The sequence below is a fragment of the Glandiceps talaboti genome, chromosome 3 (genome assembly GCF_964340395.1).
Source record: "Glandiceps talaboti chromosome 3, keGlaTala1.1, whole genome shotgun sequence".
Classification (NCBI taxonomy): Eukaryota; Metazoa; Hemichordata; class Enteropneusta; family Spengelidae; genus Glandiceps; species Glandiceps talaboti.
In genome coordinates this window covers 23,418,310-23,440,498 of record NC_135551.1, presented here as the reverse complement: position 1 = coordinate 23,440,498, position 22,189 = coordinate 23,418,310, and the positions used below count along the sequence as shown (strand labels likewise).

The window sequence follows — 22,189 nt, the reverse complement described above, 5'->3', positions numbered from 1 at the left end:
AATCGTCCTCTTTAAGCAATGCATAAGCAATAAATATAAAGGGGTTGATTTCGCGTTGACTATTTACTACATTACCGTGCATGTTTCCAAATCCTTCCATTCGCCGTCAACACCTTTCGTCCGAAGCACAACATCACGTGATTTATCATCAGCTGTTTCATCATTCCCTTGGATCTCTAAAGTAACTGGTTGTTGAAATTTATAGTCGGTAGGACCGAATTCTATGAGGTGGGTTAACGGAGTTTCGAAGTCACGCAAGGGAACAGGTGTTGGTGTATTTGTAGCTGCCCCTGCAGTTATCATGACCTCTTCCTTTACAGCATTTGGTGGTATTTTAAGCTTCATTTCAGAGGATAAGGGAATCACTTGGATCTGCAGCAAAAAAAGAATCGTACATTTATGAGCATCGTTCTTATTAGACAATTGAATAAGAATTGTCTGAATCGCTCGCCAGGATTCATATGAGTCAATACCAGTTTGTTGACGAGGGAAAATCGTCCTAAACTAGTGTTACCGGTATACTATCACACGCATCGTCTGAACTTACAACGAATCAAAATCGTCACATAGCATGCAAATATGGCGATTATGTAAACGTATAACATAAAGCCCTTCATTGATGCGACTAGTAAACTAATACCGGGGAAGTTGCCGTCGAGATGACGCCAATGCCAACGTAGGAAGCGATTGTCTGAAAACGACGTGAAATGGTATTTTCGAAACTATAAATACAACATTTTAACAATGTGTTGATCATGTGGTTAGCTCGATGTCTATGAATTTGAAGGTTCTCATACTGTACCCCTTTAACCACATGATAAAAAACACGAGGGTAGTCATGGCTGTATCTGAAACATCTTTTTAGAATTTTGTTTATATCTATATGTTTTTATTTTGAATAAAATCGTTCTTGGATGTTGTTATAGTTAACCTATTTGCTGTTTTGACATAAAATCTAGTAAAACTTTGGACTTTATGTGACAAACATATAATATGATAAACTGGTACCATCACAGGATATTAATAGACAGTGTGTATACTTATCGAGCACTGAAAAATAGATCTAGATATATGTAATGTGGAGGTCCTTACTAGTAAAATGCAATTAGTATAGAAATAACACACCAAATATACCATACCTTATCAGTAGGCTTCACTTCACATGAAACTAAGTCACCTATTCTCATTCTTCTGTCTGTTGATTCATCATTCTGAACTATCATGCTATCGCCATCCGCTGACCCTGCATCACCTTCGTCACTGTGTCTTTGCTTTGTTGCATGCTCGGCGTCTTTGATTAATGGAAAATATTTTAGATATATACATAAGATCAAACAAGTAGATTATATTGATGATATGATATCGATTATGGTTACATCCTTGTTGACAGTCTAGGCACGCGAGAAAATTACCACTATTCAGCAGTATGCGGAACTAACAAAACTGTTTACTGAACGGTTGGCAATTAACTCTGGAGAGTTTCTGGCCGGGATTCAACGTACGAGGTTATGTCACCATGTCCTAAAATTTGCACTACCGTCAACCCGATGATCTCATTCCAACAACGACAATAACCCTTTATTTGAATAGAATGCATAAATAAATGTCGAATGTGCGTGTATGTTATTACAATGGATAGCTATAACTCAATTTTGATATTACTCAGTAATAATAAGAGGTAGACGATGCGAATTTGTTTGCGACATTTATTACAGAGAACACAAAATATGGAAATGCAAAAACGACGACTGAACTGACTTGGTATTTTACATACTAAACTAAGGCAAGGTGTTTAGACTATACAGTGAGCTTGCGAGTGTGGTCCGATTACCTTATGATCGTTAAATATAACAAATGACTCAAAACCTCACTTTCAAGAGGTTAACATTCACATGATACACAATTACGTCACAGCCCAATAGCAAAATACGTTTAAATTTCAAACTAGACCTCGTCCATATGTTTCCACTGGTGAAGTAAAAAGAGAAGGACAATGTGTGCCACAGAGCCGCAAAAGGCCTACTGTCCGCGTGCACAATGACATATTTCTAGCTAGGGGTTTTTCCCCTAGGCTATGGAATTTACAAACTTTGAATCACTCATCGAATACTGTTTTGGTTTCTATGCCATTTGATTGCAGGAACTTTGACATCTAACTCTCTGGCTCCTGTTGCAAACCTCGAAAATTGCGAAAGCCCAGTTTGATACTGTTATTACCAATACATTCTGCTTGTGGTGAATTTGGGGTTTGAGAGATGAAAGTGATAGTTTACAGCAAATAACCCATAATCACAGGTGTTTAAAGTCATCATCCTGTCATCTCAGACACCTTTCAATACAGTTGCTCTCCCATACAGATGCATTTGTTCATTCGATGAATTTCTTTTACAAAGAAAACACTGCCAAAATAGAACCCCTCACTGAGGGAAATCGCAAATATTGAACAATAACAGACGTTAGAAATACCACAGAATCAACTCATCATTACGTCAGACGCAATTCAATTCAATTAGGCGGCCCCCTCGCATTTGTTCCCAAATTCACCTTCACATCATCAAAAACATGATAAATTCGAACAAGAAAACCGCATTCATAACACTACCAGCCATTGCCTCATGCCAACCACCAAAAACAAGATAGTTCCTCATGAAAGCCAAACTCACTTCCAAACATAAATATATATATATATATATATATATATATATATATATATATATATATATATATATATATATATATATATATATATATAATCACCACTTCCGCCTCATTGAATTTCCGTTCAAGCGGTACTCCTTTAAAGTCACTTTTTTCCAGTGAGTCATAGCACCAAACATACTTTTATTACGAATCCGCTTTTGTAATCCACTTTTATTTTTTTCCATTTTTAGATTCCTGGCTAAGGTCCTCCTTGTAGGTCTGAAACCTTTAATTAGAGATTTTGGAAACAAAAATGTGCAGCTGTACCCTTTAATATAATACAAATTGTTCCTTTACCTGCTTTTTTATCTTCTTTTTCAGACCTGGGTTCGTTGTTATTCTCGTCGCTGTCTCCTTCAAATTCGCGTGGAATTCTTTCGAGCTGATACTTCCTTATTTCGTCTATCCCTTCCCTGCATATTTCGATTGGAGGTTCCTGAAGAGGATTGTTGCTTACGTCGAGTACTTTTAATTCGGTCAAACAAATGGTTAGTTTAGCAGGAAGACGGACGAGCTGGTTGTTAGGTGCCTTTAGGGTGGTTAGTTTTACCAAGTCATAAATACTAATAGGTAACTTTGTGAGAACGTTGTTGCTGATGTCCAAAATTTTTAGTTCCTTGAATATAGCAATTTTATCCGGCAAGGAACTCATTTTATTGTCAGAAATGTATATTTCTGTCAGATCACAGAGTGCTGGAACGCAAAGCTCCAGTGGAAACTCCGTAATACCGTTCCACCCAAGATAAATCTTTCTCAGCTGTTTCAATTTGCGGATGCTCGATTGAATTCTTTGTATGGTGTTACCGGCTATGTCCAGATAACGCAGTTTCAAACATTTACAAACATTGACGGGAAACTCTCCTAGTTTGTTTGTGTGTAGAATCAATTCTTCAAGGTCCTTTAGTTGACCTATGTCCCCCGATATATCTGTCAGCTGATTATTGGCAAGGTTGAGCCTCTTCAGACTCTTTCTATGTCTGAGATACGGTGGCAGAGTATATAAGTTCTTATCACTCAGGTCCAAGTTCGTATCATCGGCCATCTCTTGCATTGGTAGATTTTCTAAAGACAGAAAATAATATCTTGTTATTACTCCTGCCTGCAGATTAACGACGGTGTTGGACAGCGTTTTGATGAGATAAGAAGTATCTCTATATGTGTCACCGGCACCCTCTCGATGTCATTACCTCAGTCCTCACAAACTACTAGACCATCTTAAATCCAAACCAGAGCGCCCCCCCCCCCATTTCCCCCATATTCGCTGGAATATGAAACGGATACGTTGAATCGTCACGTTGGATCGTATGCCACGAATAAAATGACAATACCAATTTTGTTGGTTCATCGTTGCACCCCTAGTACAATGACACAACAGTGTTACGGTTGCCTTGTCGTTGCTCATTAACACATAAGGGCCGAGATCAACAGTGCAGGATAAAAAAAACTAAATTATTGTCCTCAGGCCTCAGGACCCACCCCAACCCCAACCCCAACCTCTTCTAACTAAATTGACCAAAATTGAAAATTGCTTCATACCGCACATTCAATTTCAAATCAGTGATAGTAGTATGTAGTGCTATGAATATAAAGCCACTATATAGTGAATAAAATAATAGTTCTTTTCTTGACACTTTAGACTAGATTACTGCCATGCATTTACTGTAGCACAAAGTCTTTCATTTCTCAATTTGGCATTTAAAAAACAATGATATTTGTATTTGTGTGTAAAAGCCTTACCTTGATATTGAACTGGAATTTCTGTGATTTGGTAAGATCCAGGGACCCTTTTTGAAAATACGCACACTAGGTATGCACAGATGCCATACCGGTATTTAAATGTATGATGAACGTCCTCCCAAAGGCTTAATTTAGAACAGGTGGTATTGACGAGTGCTATCACCACAAAACCAAGTATTAGACTGTCTCCAACACCTTGTGAAGAACAACTGATAAACACTTGTAATATTGATTTTACTTTAACGCCGCTCTTTCAAAAATTGGGTTTTACACTGTGACTATATATAGAACATTGACACACACTCTATGGACTATTTGTTGGGCCTGATCACGGTACGAAAAGTTAAAGGTTTGGTAGATGGGACATTAATCAAGTAGTTATTCAGCTGAAATCCCCGCTTGTTTTGACCTTGTCATGGCAACCTTCATCAACAGATTTAAGATCCTTCATTGAAAGTTGACACACAATTGGGAAACACACACCATAAGGTAACAATCTACTTTGCTGTATCAAATACACAGTGTATTACTCCGACCTTTGTCAGTGCATCCAGGCCCTTTGGCATGATGTGAGTTTATTAAATTACGATAGACGTCATAATGTCATAAGGTTAAATTTCAGTAGGGATGACTCTGCTGGCCTGTGTTAACGGTTTTATACAGCGTTACCAATGGAAACCGACGTCATGGAAATATGTGTTTGAAATTGTTTGTGTACACGAGCATTGTCCGGGAAGTTCTACACAGAGTGCAGCTATGTCAGCTCTGTAAAAATCTCTGCATGGTACGAGTGTACGATATCGAGAATTGGCGCCTTCCACTGGGCAGGAAGATTTACGAGAGCCAAAGGCGCGTACAGCTACGAACTTTGTAAGTAGAGCCTGGCCTGATAGTATAGTGCAGCCGTCTATGAAGTTGATGTGTCGCTCCTGTATTCCAACATATTGATACATAATCTTGATAATCATGATACTACCAAGAAATAGATACAAGACATAATGCATATATACTTCTTAAAGAGTAATACTATTGTGACTTGATTACCATCGCAATTCTTTCATCATTAGAGTCAGCAGAATGGTTTACACCATCACATATGTCCACAGGGAACTCAGACAGATAAACAAACAAATAAAATAAATAAATAAATATATGCTGACAAAAATAAACAACAATAGAGTCATCACAAATCAGTATCAACAATAATGAATGTTCGGCAGTATCAAGAATTAGTGAGTGTATGTTTTCCTCTATGCAAAATAGTCACAATTCCAAATACCCCCAAAAGTGGAGACTGATCCATACCAAATGCGAATAGTATATTATTTATGTCCTACACAAATGCCATAATTTTTTGAGTTCTGATCGGTAAAAAATCCACAGCGCGAGAACAAACACGTGGACATTGCAAGATTGCTGTTAAATTATGTCTAAAATCGGTAAATGATAACATGACAAGTACCGTAATAGTACTATTAATATTAGTATTTTTATGTAGTGACTTTGTGCGATCACAGAACTAAATTATTTTTCACTCTTCAATGTGTATTTGCCTAAACACGTCTATATTAATATTATCGACATTTTACTGTATTCTGATAAAAAAATACTCCACGGCATATCTCGAGAACCTTGTCCCTGTGAACACTGGCCTCACCACGTCACGACGAATAACGCGACCCAGCAGTGAATTGTAATATTAATTAGATTATGTAGTTATGGAAGTGTCACAATCGCCCGTCTATTCCGCAGCCGATCAGACCATCGGCCATACACAGAGCTGTGAAAATTTACCTTGGGTTCCCACTAGCGCTGCTGAGTTATATGGAGCGCCTACTAGCCGTGGGGTTAATGTCCCACAGGATGCGAATAAAACGATAACTAATCGCCTACAATTCAACACACCAGCTGTACTTTATTCTCCGTCATCAACGCACTACAGTTCATAGGTTTGCAATACCAGACCTTACATACTACGGTCTGCATACTACAACTAACCGGACCTTACAACGCACCGGTCCTCACTACTCGACTGTTCACGCTCAACTCTCCGTAAAACTACAAACCACATGTAAACATGGGTATTTCCCGCTCTAACTGGCTACAATGTTACTAACTGTCCGGAGGTGACGTAGTCCTTCCGGATTGGTCCAGAAATAGCGAAAATGACCCAGCTCTACAAGGTAAAAGTACTAGCTGTCCCAATAACACGCTTTGGGTCTAACAAACAGTAAACAGTAATTAATATGGTAACTAATAAACTACTAAACAAACGTTACGAGGTGGCGGCTCGTACCGTCACACAAGTAAACTCAGGGCAGCTTAATATATTGTGGAATTTTGCTGGAAATAAAATACACGCCAACACGACTTTCTTATAGCGATGATCTTGACGACAATATCTTTAAACATCCATCCATATATCCATTATATGTACGCGAACCGGGATGTGATGATGCACTGCAGCCTAAAAATTGACAATTTTATCGTATGGTCGCACGTCAAGTATCGAAGTCTATGCATTCGGAGAGGGGTATGTGTTGAACTATTTAGCGAGCTGGGCATTTGCTAACGTTCCTTCCATAAATATTTGTAATAGATTGATAATTGAAAGTGAATTTGGTTGTGTTAAGAGGCAAAATGAACGCATGTCACGAGAAGCACAGTGAGGTCTGCGTCTGTCATGCATTATCGTTGACGTTATAAAATGTATCACGTCGTCGTGTTTCATTGCGCATGCAATTGCATGCCCTTGAATAAATACCATCGCCAGTCGCACATTGAGCATGGTCACCTGCTGAGAGGTAAATTTTTGTTGGATCGTCTGTGGACATTGAAGTGAAGTGGGTAACGTAGATAGGTAAAACTGATCACTCAATGTGACATTCACGCTCATCAGAACAAACATTACTGCCAAGATAGCCCTGTTTGCAGACGGTGCAGCATGCAGGGGTCTACGTTGCTCAACTCGTACGAAGGGACGACGAACACCGTCTGCAAACGGGCCTACAGGTTTCTTCATCTGTAGTTCCAAATATCAAATATACTTATAAATGTTACAGACACAACCACCGTGACTTGTGATTCCTCTGTGGCTGTGGCAACGATTTCGACATGTACAATGTATTGTTTTCACTACCGATACCGGTGATTGACGATGTACGGTAACTTTCGTTGGTTTTATTTTCAATTCAGGGGCGAAAATCAATAGCTAGAAAGTAGCACGAAAGTAATAAAAAGTGACAATGTGACACTTCTGTACGTCATGTAAAATGAACTTGCCGATACAACCAGAAACTTCATACAACAATAGCACAATAATTATAGCTTTCAACTTTCAAGGATAACAAACATAGCTCTTCGTTTGCCTACGCTATGGAAGGCAGATACTTCGAACGTGTCAGCCATGATAGTGAAGTCGCGTCCCAAATTCTCGCGTGATCTCGTCTCTTAAATGACATGGCAATTTGTGCGGTAATGGCGGGAGGTTCAAAACATTTTGTTTACGATCGAATTATTCTCTGAAGCCGTACATCGTTACAAGGGTTGATTTGACTTGCATCCGTGGACGAGGTAATTCATTACATGGTAAAGGTTGGTTCTACACAATCTTTTACAGTATTTGAAATATTGAAAAAATGGCAATTTAAAATAATTTTACAACTTTAAATATTTAGAAAATCCATATTTTTTTTATTGATATATGTTGGTTTTGTATTTCATATTCCTAATGTAGATTGTCAAATGCATGTGAATAATATATGATTATAGCATGCACGAGCTAAGTTGAACGAGTAATATGGAATATAAATTCTGGTCATTCTACGTCACAACAAAGCGTGTCTACGTCACGACAACGCGTGTATTCGTTACTGGTTGTGCGAATATGAGTCAAAACGTTCAAAACTCCCATTACTTTCCCTGATTTTATATTACTTGTGCTGGTATAATTATGGTATTCTCCAATATTTTTCTTTATTTAGCCGAAAAATACTTATGATCTAAAGGCTCTTTAGTTCACACGTATGATAATTTGCTGAACACAGAAAAAATTAAATAGCGGGGAATAATATGTCTAGTTATCGTCGCAAATTGTGTGAATATATCAATTATTAACACTGTAATTATCTTTGTTGTCAACTTAAAGCACATAACCTTCAGTCGACCATTTCCGGTCTCTAATTTTCCACTTCTTGTATCTAGTTTTCCACTCTTAATGATATGTAAATTTATTAGGTAAAGTAAATGAACATTATTATATTTGCGTATTTTCATTGCAGGAATATTGAAGTTGCTTAGGCGTTTCTCTCCTGTGATCTGACATGCTGTACACATTCAGTCAAACACAAATTAAAATTCAAAAATAGCCATAGAACTGCAATGCTCAGTATGGAAGTAGAAGCAGCCGAGAAATTAGTAAAAGTAGATAATCTAAGCCATTGAAATCAAGTCCTTGTTCATGAAGTGGAATCAATTTGTCAATGTATTGCTTAATGCTTAAACAATAGTAATTTTTAAAAATATAAATGATGTATAAATATAGTCTTTTTTTGTGTTTTGCATACCCTTTTCATTTCATATAATGCCTTGTCCAGCTATTTTATTTGACATTTATGAATACAACTAAAATACAAAACACCAAAAGTCTGTATTGCAATTATTTTAACCAACTGCAATATGAATGTAGATGCAGAGTGATTTTAAAGAAATGTGGAATTGCTCAGAGGGTAATGTTTTTTTATATTGTATTTTAGAATACAGAAATAATCAGTGATACTTGTTATGATATGTAGCAAGTAAGAAGTGGTTCGATAATGTCATATCTAGAAACGGGTTACATTAATCACAATGTATATACCTCAGCATTTTAGCCGGACATAAACATCACACTTTTATGAATTCAAATATATGAATTCAAATTCATCGCACAGCGGTACCTATAGGAGGCATAGTTTTATCCATCACTGACTATCCTCTCATTTAACATTTAATTATAACATCAGGCGAAAATGACGACATTTTAAGAACAAATACAAAATGTTTCTCATTTGGTAATTATTCCTGCAAAGCTTGTCCAAGTTAGCCATTCTAATTAATTGCTTGAAAATTATCAAGCATATTATGGCATGACAGGTCACAACTAGATTATGTAGACACGGTTGCATTGTATTGGCGATACCCAATTTCTACACGAATTACCTTTCATTTGATTCCCATTAATAACTCATTTATCCATCCATCAATCTATACTGTACCAATTTCCCCAACTATTCGTGTGTGGGACGAGTTAGCTTCCTGGTAATACCTCAATGTCAACAATGCTGTCCACAAAATATTAACAGCCTCCACTTAACTCCTGTTCAGCTCCACTCGCATTATATTGAAACTGAAGGTATTTCTCGCTAGTACAGTTGAACATGCTCTATTATTGGTTTTTGTAGCAAATACAATATACTAGAAAGAGGCAACGGACAAAGAGCATAGTGAACGAGATTTCTGTTGATACTTTGACCTTATTACATAAAATAGTATAACAGCAAATTATCAATACACATTTACTGTATATGGTAGAACCAATTTTAATGTGAATATACAAGAATCCATGTTGTACTAGTTATTGTACTGAGATGTCGTTCCATTTATTGTCTCACTTCCCAGTCTAGAGAATCTTAAGTTGAGAAACTTGTCATTAAAGATGTAATATCAACATGACTTTGTATTGTTGTATTACATCAACCTATCGTGTTACTAATTCATCTGAAACTGATTAATGGGTGTAATTTATATTCTAGGAACTATTACATTCAATTTCCTATCCTTCATGGAGACTTATAAACTTGAAGGGAAACTAAATCATGGAGAATGACATTTAAGTTAGTATACAACGAAATTATGTCGACATTTGAATCTTTTATTTTATTTTACTTAATTAAATCACTATACGAAAAGTCATATTTGGCCATGTCTTTCAACCGGGATAAATCTTGAGCAGAGGATGTGTAAATGTGGTGAGTCTGTTCATCCGTTATACAATAAACGTGATAAAACCATATTTTAAGTGTACTTCCCAAAATCTACATATTTTTTATCTCTATTCGTAGGCAACAACAGTCTTATCGGGGGCGTTTGTCCGGGGGACATTTGTCCTACGGGGCGTTTGTCCGGGGAGCATTTGTCCGGGGGCGTTTGTCCTACGGGGGCGTTTGTCCGGGGGGGGGGGGGTTGTCCGGGGGCGTTTGTCCTAGAACCAGTATGAGTATGAGATGAAGTGACACCTTTGATTTACCCCCGGTGATCTCTCCCCTGAGGGTTGTAGAAAGTCAAAAGTGGTACTGCGTCTCGTACTATCCCTGGACAGAGATGGTGGTTAGGTGATTGAGTCACAGGTTGGGTAAAGGTGGGTAAATTGAACGTTTCGTGTATTGAGAAATTCAGTGTATCGGTATTTACTGTTTTTCGTGATGTATCAATCTCGATACATTTTAAGATGTTTTCGTGACACTCAATATAGGTTGTCCAACATCGACGACATGTAATGTTATTTGCAATCAGTATCGTTCCCATTAGTTCATTGACATACACATACCTATTACAGTAGAGTAAAGTAAAATCGACCGAGGGTGTATGATGTAAAAATAATCTATACAAATGACAACATGATTTATACGATGTCTGGCTACCATATTTCATTTCCACCTACCCATAGTTTATATCACATTTCTTTAAAGTTTGAATTATGAACACAATTAAAGTTTCAAAATTAAAATTACTACATGATTTAAAAGGTGTCATTTCACCTCATGTTAGCATATTTCATTTCTAGCACGTACAATTTATTATAAAACAGTAACGTTTGAATTAAGATCAGATGAGGGTTAGGCACGGATGAAGAATCATGTCGATTCCTGGGGTCCTACAGTCAACATATTTCTTAATCCTCGTTGCTTCCATCATAAGCAGGGGAACCAAAGTACAAGGTAGGTGTTCCGTTTAATAACATATTCATTGGAAAATATTAATGATACGATGATGTAAAATAACAGTTAGGTAAGCATTTGTCTTCTTTTTCCACGTCCTCATATATTTGTCGCCATTGTTATTACCACCGGCACAACCACGTCGTTTAACCCTTTAAGGCATGATACAGGATATTTAGGGCATAATTACATAGAATTACAGAAACCAAGTAAGTAAAGAGTTTTAAACATATCATCGATAGATGTAGAATGATGACGAGTCTTGAAAATGAGCTGAGATCACAGAATACGTATTAGGAAATGAAACAAACCGAATAAGCTAAGAAATTACATATATTTTGTACACCAATAGGTTCATGTAATACAAATGCAAACCATCATAGAAAGTGTAGTAAAATAAGACAATGCAACTTATCCTCGATAATCTCATTTACTGTCATTACCATTATGCTACGTATACTCGAGTAGTTTAACCGAGGTTTTGTGTAAAAAAAATCACTTGATTAAACAAGTAGATGTAAGTTGCATTATAAAGTTTTATTGTTGAAGATGTACGTATAGTAGAAGATGTTTTTTTTTCATCTAGCACGTATTATACAGTCAGCCACGGAAACAGTAACAATCCATCCGGCTACATGTCAAGGGACAGGTTGGACACAATGGATGAATGTTGATACCCCCAGTGTAGGTCCTGAGAAAGGCGATTTCGAAACCTTGCATCAGCTGCGGTTACAACATTCGTTTTGTGAGAATCCCATTGAAATTGAATGCAGAGAAGTGCATAGTTTAGTTAGCTATGATGAAATACCAGGGCAGAAAGCATCCTGTGATCTATACAATGGCTTTGAGTGTCATAATTGGAACCAAGTTACATGTTTGGACTATGAAGTCCGATTCTACTGTCCCTGTGGTGAGTTTATGACCTTGTATTTATTGATTTCCATATTTTTTCTTTAATCACGATCATAGAGTATAAAAACAAAAACAAAATTACAATAACCAACAAATGTACTTTTACGAATTTTTTTCATGAAACGTATGCACAATATATTCAGCAAATATATAGATATACATTTTTATATCATACCATATAGGTTTAGAATAAAATATTCATTGTTCTATTATCGCTCACAACATTTTGATTTGTAATTAAAAATATAAGTTGTGGCAAAACTAACTTGAGACATTAAGTAACTCATTTGATGTTCTGCGTAATGACGAGCAAATGAAACGTCTGCTTGTTTGCTGGTTTGAGTTGTATATATGGCTAGAGTATTGTAGTGATGCAAGAGATTCGTTGGCACCTTGAAATACAAAAGTATATGAACAATGAATGCAACTACACTACACTCCACTCCAATCCACTCACCTCCACTACACTACACTACACTACACTACACTACTGACTGACTTACTTACTTACTTACTTATATTACTCACTCACTCACTCACTCACTCACTCACTCACTTACTTACTTACGGTAAATCGAGAAATTAATGTAAACGTTAAAACATAAGAAACATGAGAAACTATACAACTATGGCTATTAGTTCGTAAATAAAATGAACATAGACATTTGTCTTCCCTCTTCAATTCTAGCGACTAAAGTGCAATCAATCCCAACTACAACAGCAGTAACAACCACCACCATTCGACCGGCTAATTGTCAGGAATCAGGGTGGACACCATGGATAGATGTCGATACCCCGAGTGTAGGATCTAAGAAAGAAGTTTTGGAAAGCATACATCAGCTGCGAACAAAACGATTGTTCTGTGAGAATCCCATAGAAATTCAGTTAAAGGAAGTGTATAGTCTAGTGTGCTATGATGCTCCACCGAAACGGAGCTCAATCTGTGACCCACTCGACGGTTATGAGTGTAATGATAGGGACAAATTAGCTGGTATATGTTTGGACTATGAATTTCGCTTCTACTGTCTCTGTGGTGAGTTTTAAATGATCATTTGTCACATTGATCTTCGTCTTTCTTGTATAAACATGGTCATAATTATAACGTCTGTGACAGGATATCTCTAAACCATTATAAACCTACTGCATTTAATCTTAATACACAATTTTCCTATGGGAAGAGTAAGACCTAAATATGTTTTTGCGAACGAAGTTTATGATTAATAAGAGTGATCTGTGTACAATGTAAGTAATTAGGCAATATATCAAGCATGCATGTTTTCGATATCATATAATTTAGTACATAAATTGTGATAACAAAGAACCAATGACGCGGATAATTTATAGTGTTATAGGTTTGCTGAGTCATTTGCAGAGTAATTGACTGTTGGTAAATAGGCATTATCTTATTAAGAACAAAATGTTTGAATTTCGTGTAATTTGACACAAACAGTTACGACTACACAGCTCAAAAAAACTATTATAAATCTTCTTGATGTAGAAACTAATTTTATGGATGAATTTTGATTTTGATAATTAGGCAATAACTTTAGAATAGCAGCTTCAGGTTAATATAATTTAGTATATAAAGCAAACGTGTTAACGTAGATTTTTATTTTAATGAGTCATTTGCATAATTAAGGTAATTAGGTAAAAAGGTATTTTCCAATTGAGTAATATATGGTGTATGGTAGGTAGTCCAGTATTTAATTAACATGAAGGATATAGAGATGACAACATGATACAAATGATATACGCAACTTGCATATATCATCCTAATTTGCATAATTGCAGACATTTACAAACTAAGAGATCGATCTTCGGTTGTAGCTCATTATAAAAGTCATATCGGTTTTATTGTGATAGATTGGTTTATTAAATATTGGTCTATTACAAGGACCCATGACTTACAGGATTGTTGTGGTTTGAATTCTAATACATTTTCTCAGCTCGTTGTCGTGTCTCAATAACGTTGTAACAGCCAAGCACAAGTCAATCTGACTTTGAATCTAAGATAATCTAATATATGTCTTTATCAGCGATACCATTTGTAAAACAAGGAGCGACAGAAGCAGTGAATCAACCGATTTATGAATCGACAACTCTTGGCCAAGAATCAATCGGTACAAGTATATTGTCACTATTTTAACACCCTGTCATCAATTTAGGATGTTGCTCATTTCGCCAAATCGATCAATTATATATCTTTGTTACAAACGAAGTTCACCTAAAAGGTTGCGAAGGAATGTTTGTTGTAGACGTTTACTTTTTCACAAATCATATACGTTTATTGAAGATAGTGAATTAGTAATAAGAAGTTGAAAATGAGCCAACCCAAATAGATAAGGGTGGTTTCATTGCATTTATCCCTGTCATTATTGTTATGGGATGTGCATCTTGCTGCCATAACCATCATTTCCATTGATATTAACGGTGAATAATTATCATGAGAGCTTAATTAATTTGTTCTTTTACACCATTCATCCACCTTTACGAAACATTTACTACACCTGTGATTCACCTTTCTATCACCCCTTAGTGTTGGTGTAAGACTGGGTACCACATTTGATGCTATCTACAGCCATGCATGGGTTAACAACGTGTATACGTTACGTCAAAGATGTACCTTTGTCTCATACTCAACCACATTCAAACAGCATATACATGACCTTTAACCCTGGAGATGTGGTCAAACGAGACGTTTTCGTATAGTGCTAGTGAACAGTATACCATAACAAACATATTCTCTGAGTCTATTGGTATGTTGCTGAATGTAAACTAATCTAAAATAATGTATGTTATCAGTCTTGAATTATGATAAGAGTAATAATTAAGACAATTATTTGAACTGTACTCCTATGTATACGTAGTATTAAAGACATTATCCAACATTGCAATTTGATACCCCTAGTACAGTTTCTGAAAAATCAATTGATACATTTGGGAGTGGTGTGATTAGCTAAACATAGGCTGTCGGGTATTATGCTGCTCATAGTCATAAATGGAAGATGCTAGAAAATTTCTAGCACACTGTGATTATGGAATGCTTTGAACAGATATATATATATATATATATATATATATATATATATATATATAACTCGGTGAGTATCAATCTGCTAAAACAGTGCTCTATACCGCAGTGGCAGAGCGTAATAGTTTTGGTAGTACTGGAACTCTTTCTTAGTTGTAACTCGGAGTTTCACGCATAGTGCGATCGTCAGACAACTCGTCTGTCTACCAAAACTATATATATATATATATATATGTGTGTGTGTGTGTGTGTGTGTGTGTGTGTGTGTGTGTGTGTGTGTGTGTGTAAAGTGTTTTGTGTTCATAAACACTCCGAAGAAAGTCTCTTTCTCTAGCATCGAGATAATGTAACTGACTTTCGATGTGATCACAGGCTTGCAAAATTGAAAAGATGTAAAGAACCAAGAAGAGTTCGTTAGTAAAAAATTAATATCTAAGTTTTTAGTAACGAATGGGAATATCGATCAGTTTTATTCTCACGACAAAACAATAATATTATCAATCCGACTTGAAATATTGAAATAAAGCTTCATCAGTTCCTTCATGAATTATTTACCTGTTGAAATTATTGCAGGTATTTATACAAATTTATTCCAAATAGCAGCATTAAAACAATAATGTGTGGTACCTGAATACTGAAATGTGATTGGTGTACAGAGTTTAATGAGTTGGTGTATTGATAAACACGTTGGAATGAAAGTGACAATTGTCAACATCACATTGGCCTTGGTGGAATACGCAATTGATAGACTAAGTCTAGAAGGTAAACTGTCGACTATGTTTGAAGCCCTGAAGTTACAAGAGGCGAGTGAAAACTACTCCAGTAGCAATCATGTCTTCCTTTTGTTTTTCAGCTGTCAAAATCATCCTGGTTTGTTAAATGTCACTTAAATTTGATGAGTAAGTATTCAAAAGTACAAGCCGATTCAGTTTTATTTACTGGGCACACTCCACTGATTCAGGTTGCTAAACAGTGTCTTTAATTTGCTGTACACGTGCATGGCGTCACGTGGAGAGGTGCAGTGAGAGAACGATCTCGGCGAATTAAACTCAAGACAATCATCATCTTGCGACATGCAAAGCATGTCGGTCGTTTGTATTAGTGTTAGCTTAGCGTAAAACTTTTACTGTTCCGAGGCAATCGAGCAGACGAAAAATTAAAATTGCGTCCATCACATCGATATATGTATCACATTCAAGACATCTATCATTTATATGATGAAAGGGGAATCAATTTTTTAGCATAATGATATATCTGCCACTGTACTTTTTTGTTTGAAATTCTAATCACACTTCTATATGGTCCTCTAGTCACTAATTACAGTTAATCTCTTCTGACATGTTTATGTTTATATTTTCTGCCAAGTTGTTCTGTACTGTATAATAACATATCAAATATATATCACTGTAGTATTATACACTTATTCCCTGGCTATGAACGATGAGGACACTAGTCGACGTCCATTACCCCCGAGGACTGTTATACATCAACTATTTGCCGATGACGAAAGCCTCGGGAAATTGCTTTTACACATAACAGCATTGGGGTAATATGCCGATTAGTGCCCAAATAAGGTCAGGCCATATAAGTGTTTTATAACACATCACATTCCAAGTCATGTATTTTATCCAGATTGAAAGAAATCACCGGTAGGACTAGTCTCGTGCTGCTGTAATTGTGCCCTATGGAGAACAGAAAACGAATATTGCCTCATGTATCCAAATTGAGGTCAATATCGGTCACTAGTCCATATTCCAAGTGACACGGTCTAAGCCAGTCACCAGAGGTATGAAAACAATGTTTTATAATTAAGGACAGGTATCCAACTCTTTGATTTGTTTAGTACTGTTCAAGAAATTGTAACGATGATGTATAAGCCATAATTTCAACTAGTGTCTCCAGGGACTAGGATTCGTGTACGGGATTCCTGTAATAGATAAAAAGATAGTGTATCAGAAGTGAAGTAACTAGTCTCTAGCCAATAGCCCAGACGTTTCATCTATTGTTGCGTTGAAAATGTACTGTGATGAAACTGCGAACATAAACTAACTAATTAAAAAATGACTTATATGGAGGAAAGAGTACATCCAGGGCCATACCAACAGTTACATCTAAGCACTCTATTATTAGTATACGATATGTTCATTAGCAACAATGTGTATGACTTTTTTGTGTACTTGTTGCAAGAAAGGCACCACTGTCCGGGGCTAGAGCTGTTTGCTTTGTTATGAGAATGATCACAGTAACTTTTTGAACTTATACATACAAACTACAAAAGTATATTATTGTGATATTGCCGTGAATTATCATGATTTACTAATGAATAATTACACTTCTTTGGATCAAAAACCTGACAACCACCAGTCAGCATAATATGGTCATAACTTCATATACCTTGTGAAAACGTAAGACAAGTTGTATACATCAGTGGTCAGATTTATTTACAGTTTGTAGCATTTCTACCTGTAGTAAATGTAGTACTTGACAAATCAGTGGTTTGGGGAACATTTGTTTCATAAAACATCGATTATTCCAATGAAACAATAAATATTGTGTGGACAGTGGACGAAAATTAAATCATAAAGATATGCTGAACATATACATACGTAGCTCTCGGCATATTGATTCAACATAGTTGAGATTTCGAAGAACGGTTAAGGCCTTAATTAGTGCCTCCACTGTTGCATTTCTCGATTTCTTTTGTTTCCATTTCTCGAACATCCTATGGACATGTTCCCGTAGATCATCTGGGAATCCAACTTCGATGTCGTCAATATCAGCTTGGGTAAGACCCAACGTTCTCGCTAAAGGTCTCCATTCTGTTTTCAAAAGGTCATGGCGCAGAACTCCAATAGCAACGTCAACTTCTGCAATAAATATAAGATATATTGATATCCTCTATTTATTCAAATGTTGCTATGAACATTACTGGGCATCTTGATGTTCTTTGAACCGAGACATTACCTTGAGCCGTTAATGTCGTTTACGTTTTGAGTAGTGTACACATTGGTGATGCTGGTTCACAGGAATGTTCTGCGCGCTACGTTAAATTCTTGGAAAGCACAAGCGCAAGTCCAATAAAGTGATCCATTACATACTATCCACAAATATGTTTTTTTTCAATGATATCGAAACTGCAAACAAAGTGTTGCTGTCTAAAAAGTACCTGAGTATCGTTTTCAGAGTAAATTACAAAAACTTACTCTTTCCACCTCTACCTGCATTGCCACTGGTAGGTGTATCATTCGTTGGGGGTGCAGCAACTGTCGTCTCACTTGGACGCTGTTAGATTGAAGATATGCGCATTTCATCAATTTCTATTTAAAACATTTGTATACTGTAAAGTACATATTTTAAAGTGCATTTGTATATTGACATCATATACATGAACCCATATCCTGTGAATACTTTAGACGGCAGTGACTGGCATATGGTCACCATGCCTATATTGTTTCCAAACCATGTGAAAAAGCCGCATTGCAATCATTGAAGGTGTAAACAAAATTCAGAAACACTGAATATCTCACAAGAACTGAGAAAATCATCCTTACCATCACCAATTTGAACTTCAGTTGAGCACATCGAGATCCGTCATCGTCCATCCTCAGAAAGTCAACGTATCCCACAATGCACCCGACACCTCCTCCATCCTGTTCAACAGCGTTCCTGTCTACGTCTACTTGGAGCTCTACATGTGAGTCTTTGCATTTGTTGAAAGTGAGTTCGCTCTCGGTTTCTTCGGGATCATAAGTGACGTACTTGCCTCTGATTCTCAGTTTGACTTTTTCCCCATCTACCATTTCTACGTCACCGCTGTTAGGATACGTACCGAAGTTCACAAACCCCTTCTTTGTTTCTATCTGTTCTAAACGGGAATCGACTTTATTCTTGACAACGCATTCTATGTAAAGACTTCCACAATCTCTTGCGTTTTGAAGAAGAATGAAGTTTACAAGCTTTTGTCGTTTGCGAGCCATTGTCGTCGCCTTTTCCATGACGCGAGGAATGGCCATCCCAAGCTGGATATCAGCAATAGCCAGACAATAACGTACGATATTCATCCTATAGAGAGAGTTAGATTCGTTGAATAAGGAATAAGCAAAGAATTGTTTTCTTTCGATATACACAGTAATCTGGTAAACTGAGATGTACAGAACGTATCTTTCATAGATCGCCATAGTATATACGTATAATTGACAAATAGTAGAATCCATCAAATATACCTACCGACATTGTACATTTTCTTCAAATTTCATCGATCTGTCTTCACTTTCCTCTGGACCGAGATTTTTCGTGACGTTGATCCATTTGTCATCGTCTTTATCTCTGAGTAACTTGATGTTTCTACTCCTGATGAGATTATCCACAGGTAGCCCATTGGCCTCTTCAAAATTTGGCAAAGACAATGTTATTGCGCATCGGTTGGTAGACCTTTGGTTTCCAAAACCCCTGTTTATCTTCATGATGGGACCCAGACCGATAAAAGTGCCCTCGTATTCACTTTCCAGTGCAACAGCTTGCAGGAGAGTACCTCGTTCTACGTAGTGACACTGTATAAATTAAAACTAATGATATATATCTTTAAACTCTCCATCTCCCTCTCCCCCCTTCTCACTCTCTCTAAAACTAATGATATATATCTTTAAACTCTCCATCTCCCTCTCCCCCCTTCTCACTCTCTCTCTCTATCTCTCTTTCTCTCTCTCTCTCCCCTCTCTCTCTCTCCCTCCCCCCCCCTCTCTCTCTCTCTCTCTCTCTCTCTCTCTCTCTCTCTCTCTCTCTCTCTCTCTCTCTCTCTCTCTCTCTCTCTCTCTCTCTCTCTCTCTCTCTCTCTCTCTCTCTCTCTCTCTCTTTCCCCCTGGTAAAATGTTGTAAAGCGTAGTAAAATGAATTACGCTCTTGATAAATGTACTAAATAACAAACAAACATTTGTCTTACCGTAACTGTCATTATACTGGTACCTGCTGACTCAGGAGATTGTGCAGCATGTATATTAAGACCATCATGACTACATTCTATCGATAACACATCGGTATCTTTGGTTATAAATTGCATTTCTTCTGGTTTGCTGACAAGTACTATCGGTGAGAAATGTTCGATTTCTGCCACTACAGTCTCTCCATCCTACGATATAAGCAACAATGAAAAATAATACTTATGATATTGGTGATCAACTTCTTTTAAGAGAAGGACGTAGTGACGTCAGTATTTCTCAAGATGAACAATAAAGAGCAGTTCAAAAACGGCAATTGGGTATTAAATAAACAGAATCTTTTGATATTGAAAAATTAATCATGGTAAAAGCTACATAGATCACTCAGTAAGTGAACTTGAAAGGGTTAGTGCCAAAAGGACCGGTTTTGTATTATTTCGTTTCAAGACCAACCTTTATTTATTCTAGGTAAAATATGAATTATAATAAGTTAGCTCATAGTCAAAAGGGCCTAGTTTCATCATTGCCTAAAAATGCCATATTTCTCAAAAGCCCTGATGACTTTGTCCGATATTTTGTCAGGTTTTTAACTTATTTCACCATGACTTGTCATTAGTGAAAGGTTTGCCAGATACTTTTGAAAAGAAAATGCGTGATCTAAATTTGACATAGGGTCATAAGGGACCTAACGATGACAATACTTTATGCCTTTTTTTATGGTGTATTTCTCAAAATCACATTTTTTGTAGTTAGGCCCTATTATACTTATAAACCCCTCAAACGGTATCAGTTAGAAGTCAACTTTTGTGTTGGTGAAACCAAAGGTGCCAGAGAGCATGTAATTGATTGATCGATTTATTGGTTGATTTGTCATTCGGTTAAATGATTGATTTGATTGAATGATCAGTTTCTGTGGTGCATTATAACTTATTTTTTGTGATATTGACTTTTTTATGAAATAAAACATTTTTCTTCTTTCCCTGTCAACTTTGCTCTCTTTCAGTTGTATCAGTTCTTACTCGTCTGAGGTTTTATATAATTCTCTCTTTATTGACTAAATAAAGACATCTTGTCCATTCTTCTCCTCTTATCTAAATTAAAACACCCCTAATCTTATAATTAGCATGGATCAGTTACCGCGAAAATTTGCTTTATGTCTAATCTTCTGGGAGACTATCACACGGGACAAACAGTCAATCATGCGCACACTAGTAGGAAGTAGTCTCTTCTATACTAGTTAGTACATGAATGAGTGTGATAATCTCCCAGAGGATAAGAGATAAAACAAAATGTCAATGTAAGTGATCTCTTTCCAATTATAAGATCAGGGGTGTTTTAATTTAGATAAAAGAGAGAATTACATACAGCTGAAAGAGAGAAAAGTAGCCAGGAAAGGAGGGAAAAAAAGTTTGATATCACAACAAAACTCAATGAGTCAATAGTCAATTGATCAATATCACACACAAAATAACTTATATTGCACCACAAAAATTGATCATTCAATCGGTCAATCATTCAACCAATTTAAATGATAAATCAGTCAATCAATAAATTGTATGCTCGCTGTCCCCTGTGGTTAAACTTTCTTGAATCTCTACTTTGAAACGTGCTAATGCTAATTCATTTATGGTTGGTTAATCTTATGTAATGTCAGCGATGAAGTCTTAGACCAGTCGGACTGATATGTTGCATGGTCAAAATGACTCTGAGCAAACTTTTATATACATGTTAAGATTATCTCAAATCCGAACAAGAAAAAGGAGCACATGTATAAATTACCTTGTTACAAGTATACAGGTCAGTCCACTCATTTTCTACATTTTTCGTCCGTACGACCATTTTACGAAGTTTAGATTTAGATTCATCTACATCTTTCACTTTGAAATTTATGAAAATTG

The 22,189-nt window shown here is 36.5% G+C and overlaps 1 protein-coding gene across 1 annotated transcript; it reads left to right on the top strand.

The window, feature by feature from the left end:
• Positions 1–11,317: 11,317 nt before the first annotated feature.
• LOC144432907 (mucin-5AC-like) lies at positions 11,318–14,212 on the top strand. Its single transcript, XM_078121209.1, has 3 exons — positions 11,318–11,414; positions 12,001–12,324; positions 13,015–14,212. The coding sequence occupies exons 1-3, from the start codon at positions 11,333–11,335 to the stop codon at positions 13,368–13,370; spliced, it is 762 nt and encodes a 253-aa protein (XP_077977335.1). The 5' UTR covers positions 11,318–11,332; the 3' UTR covers positions 13,371–14,212.
• Positions 14,213–22,189: the final 7,977 nt, after the last annotated feature.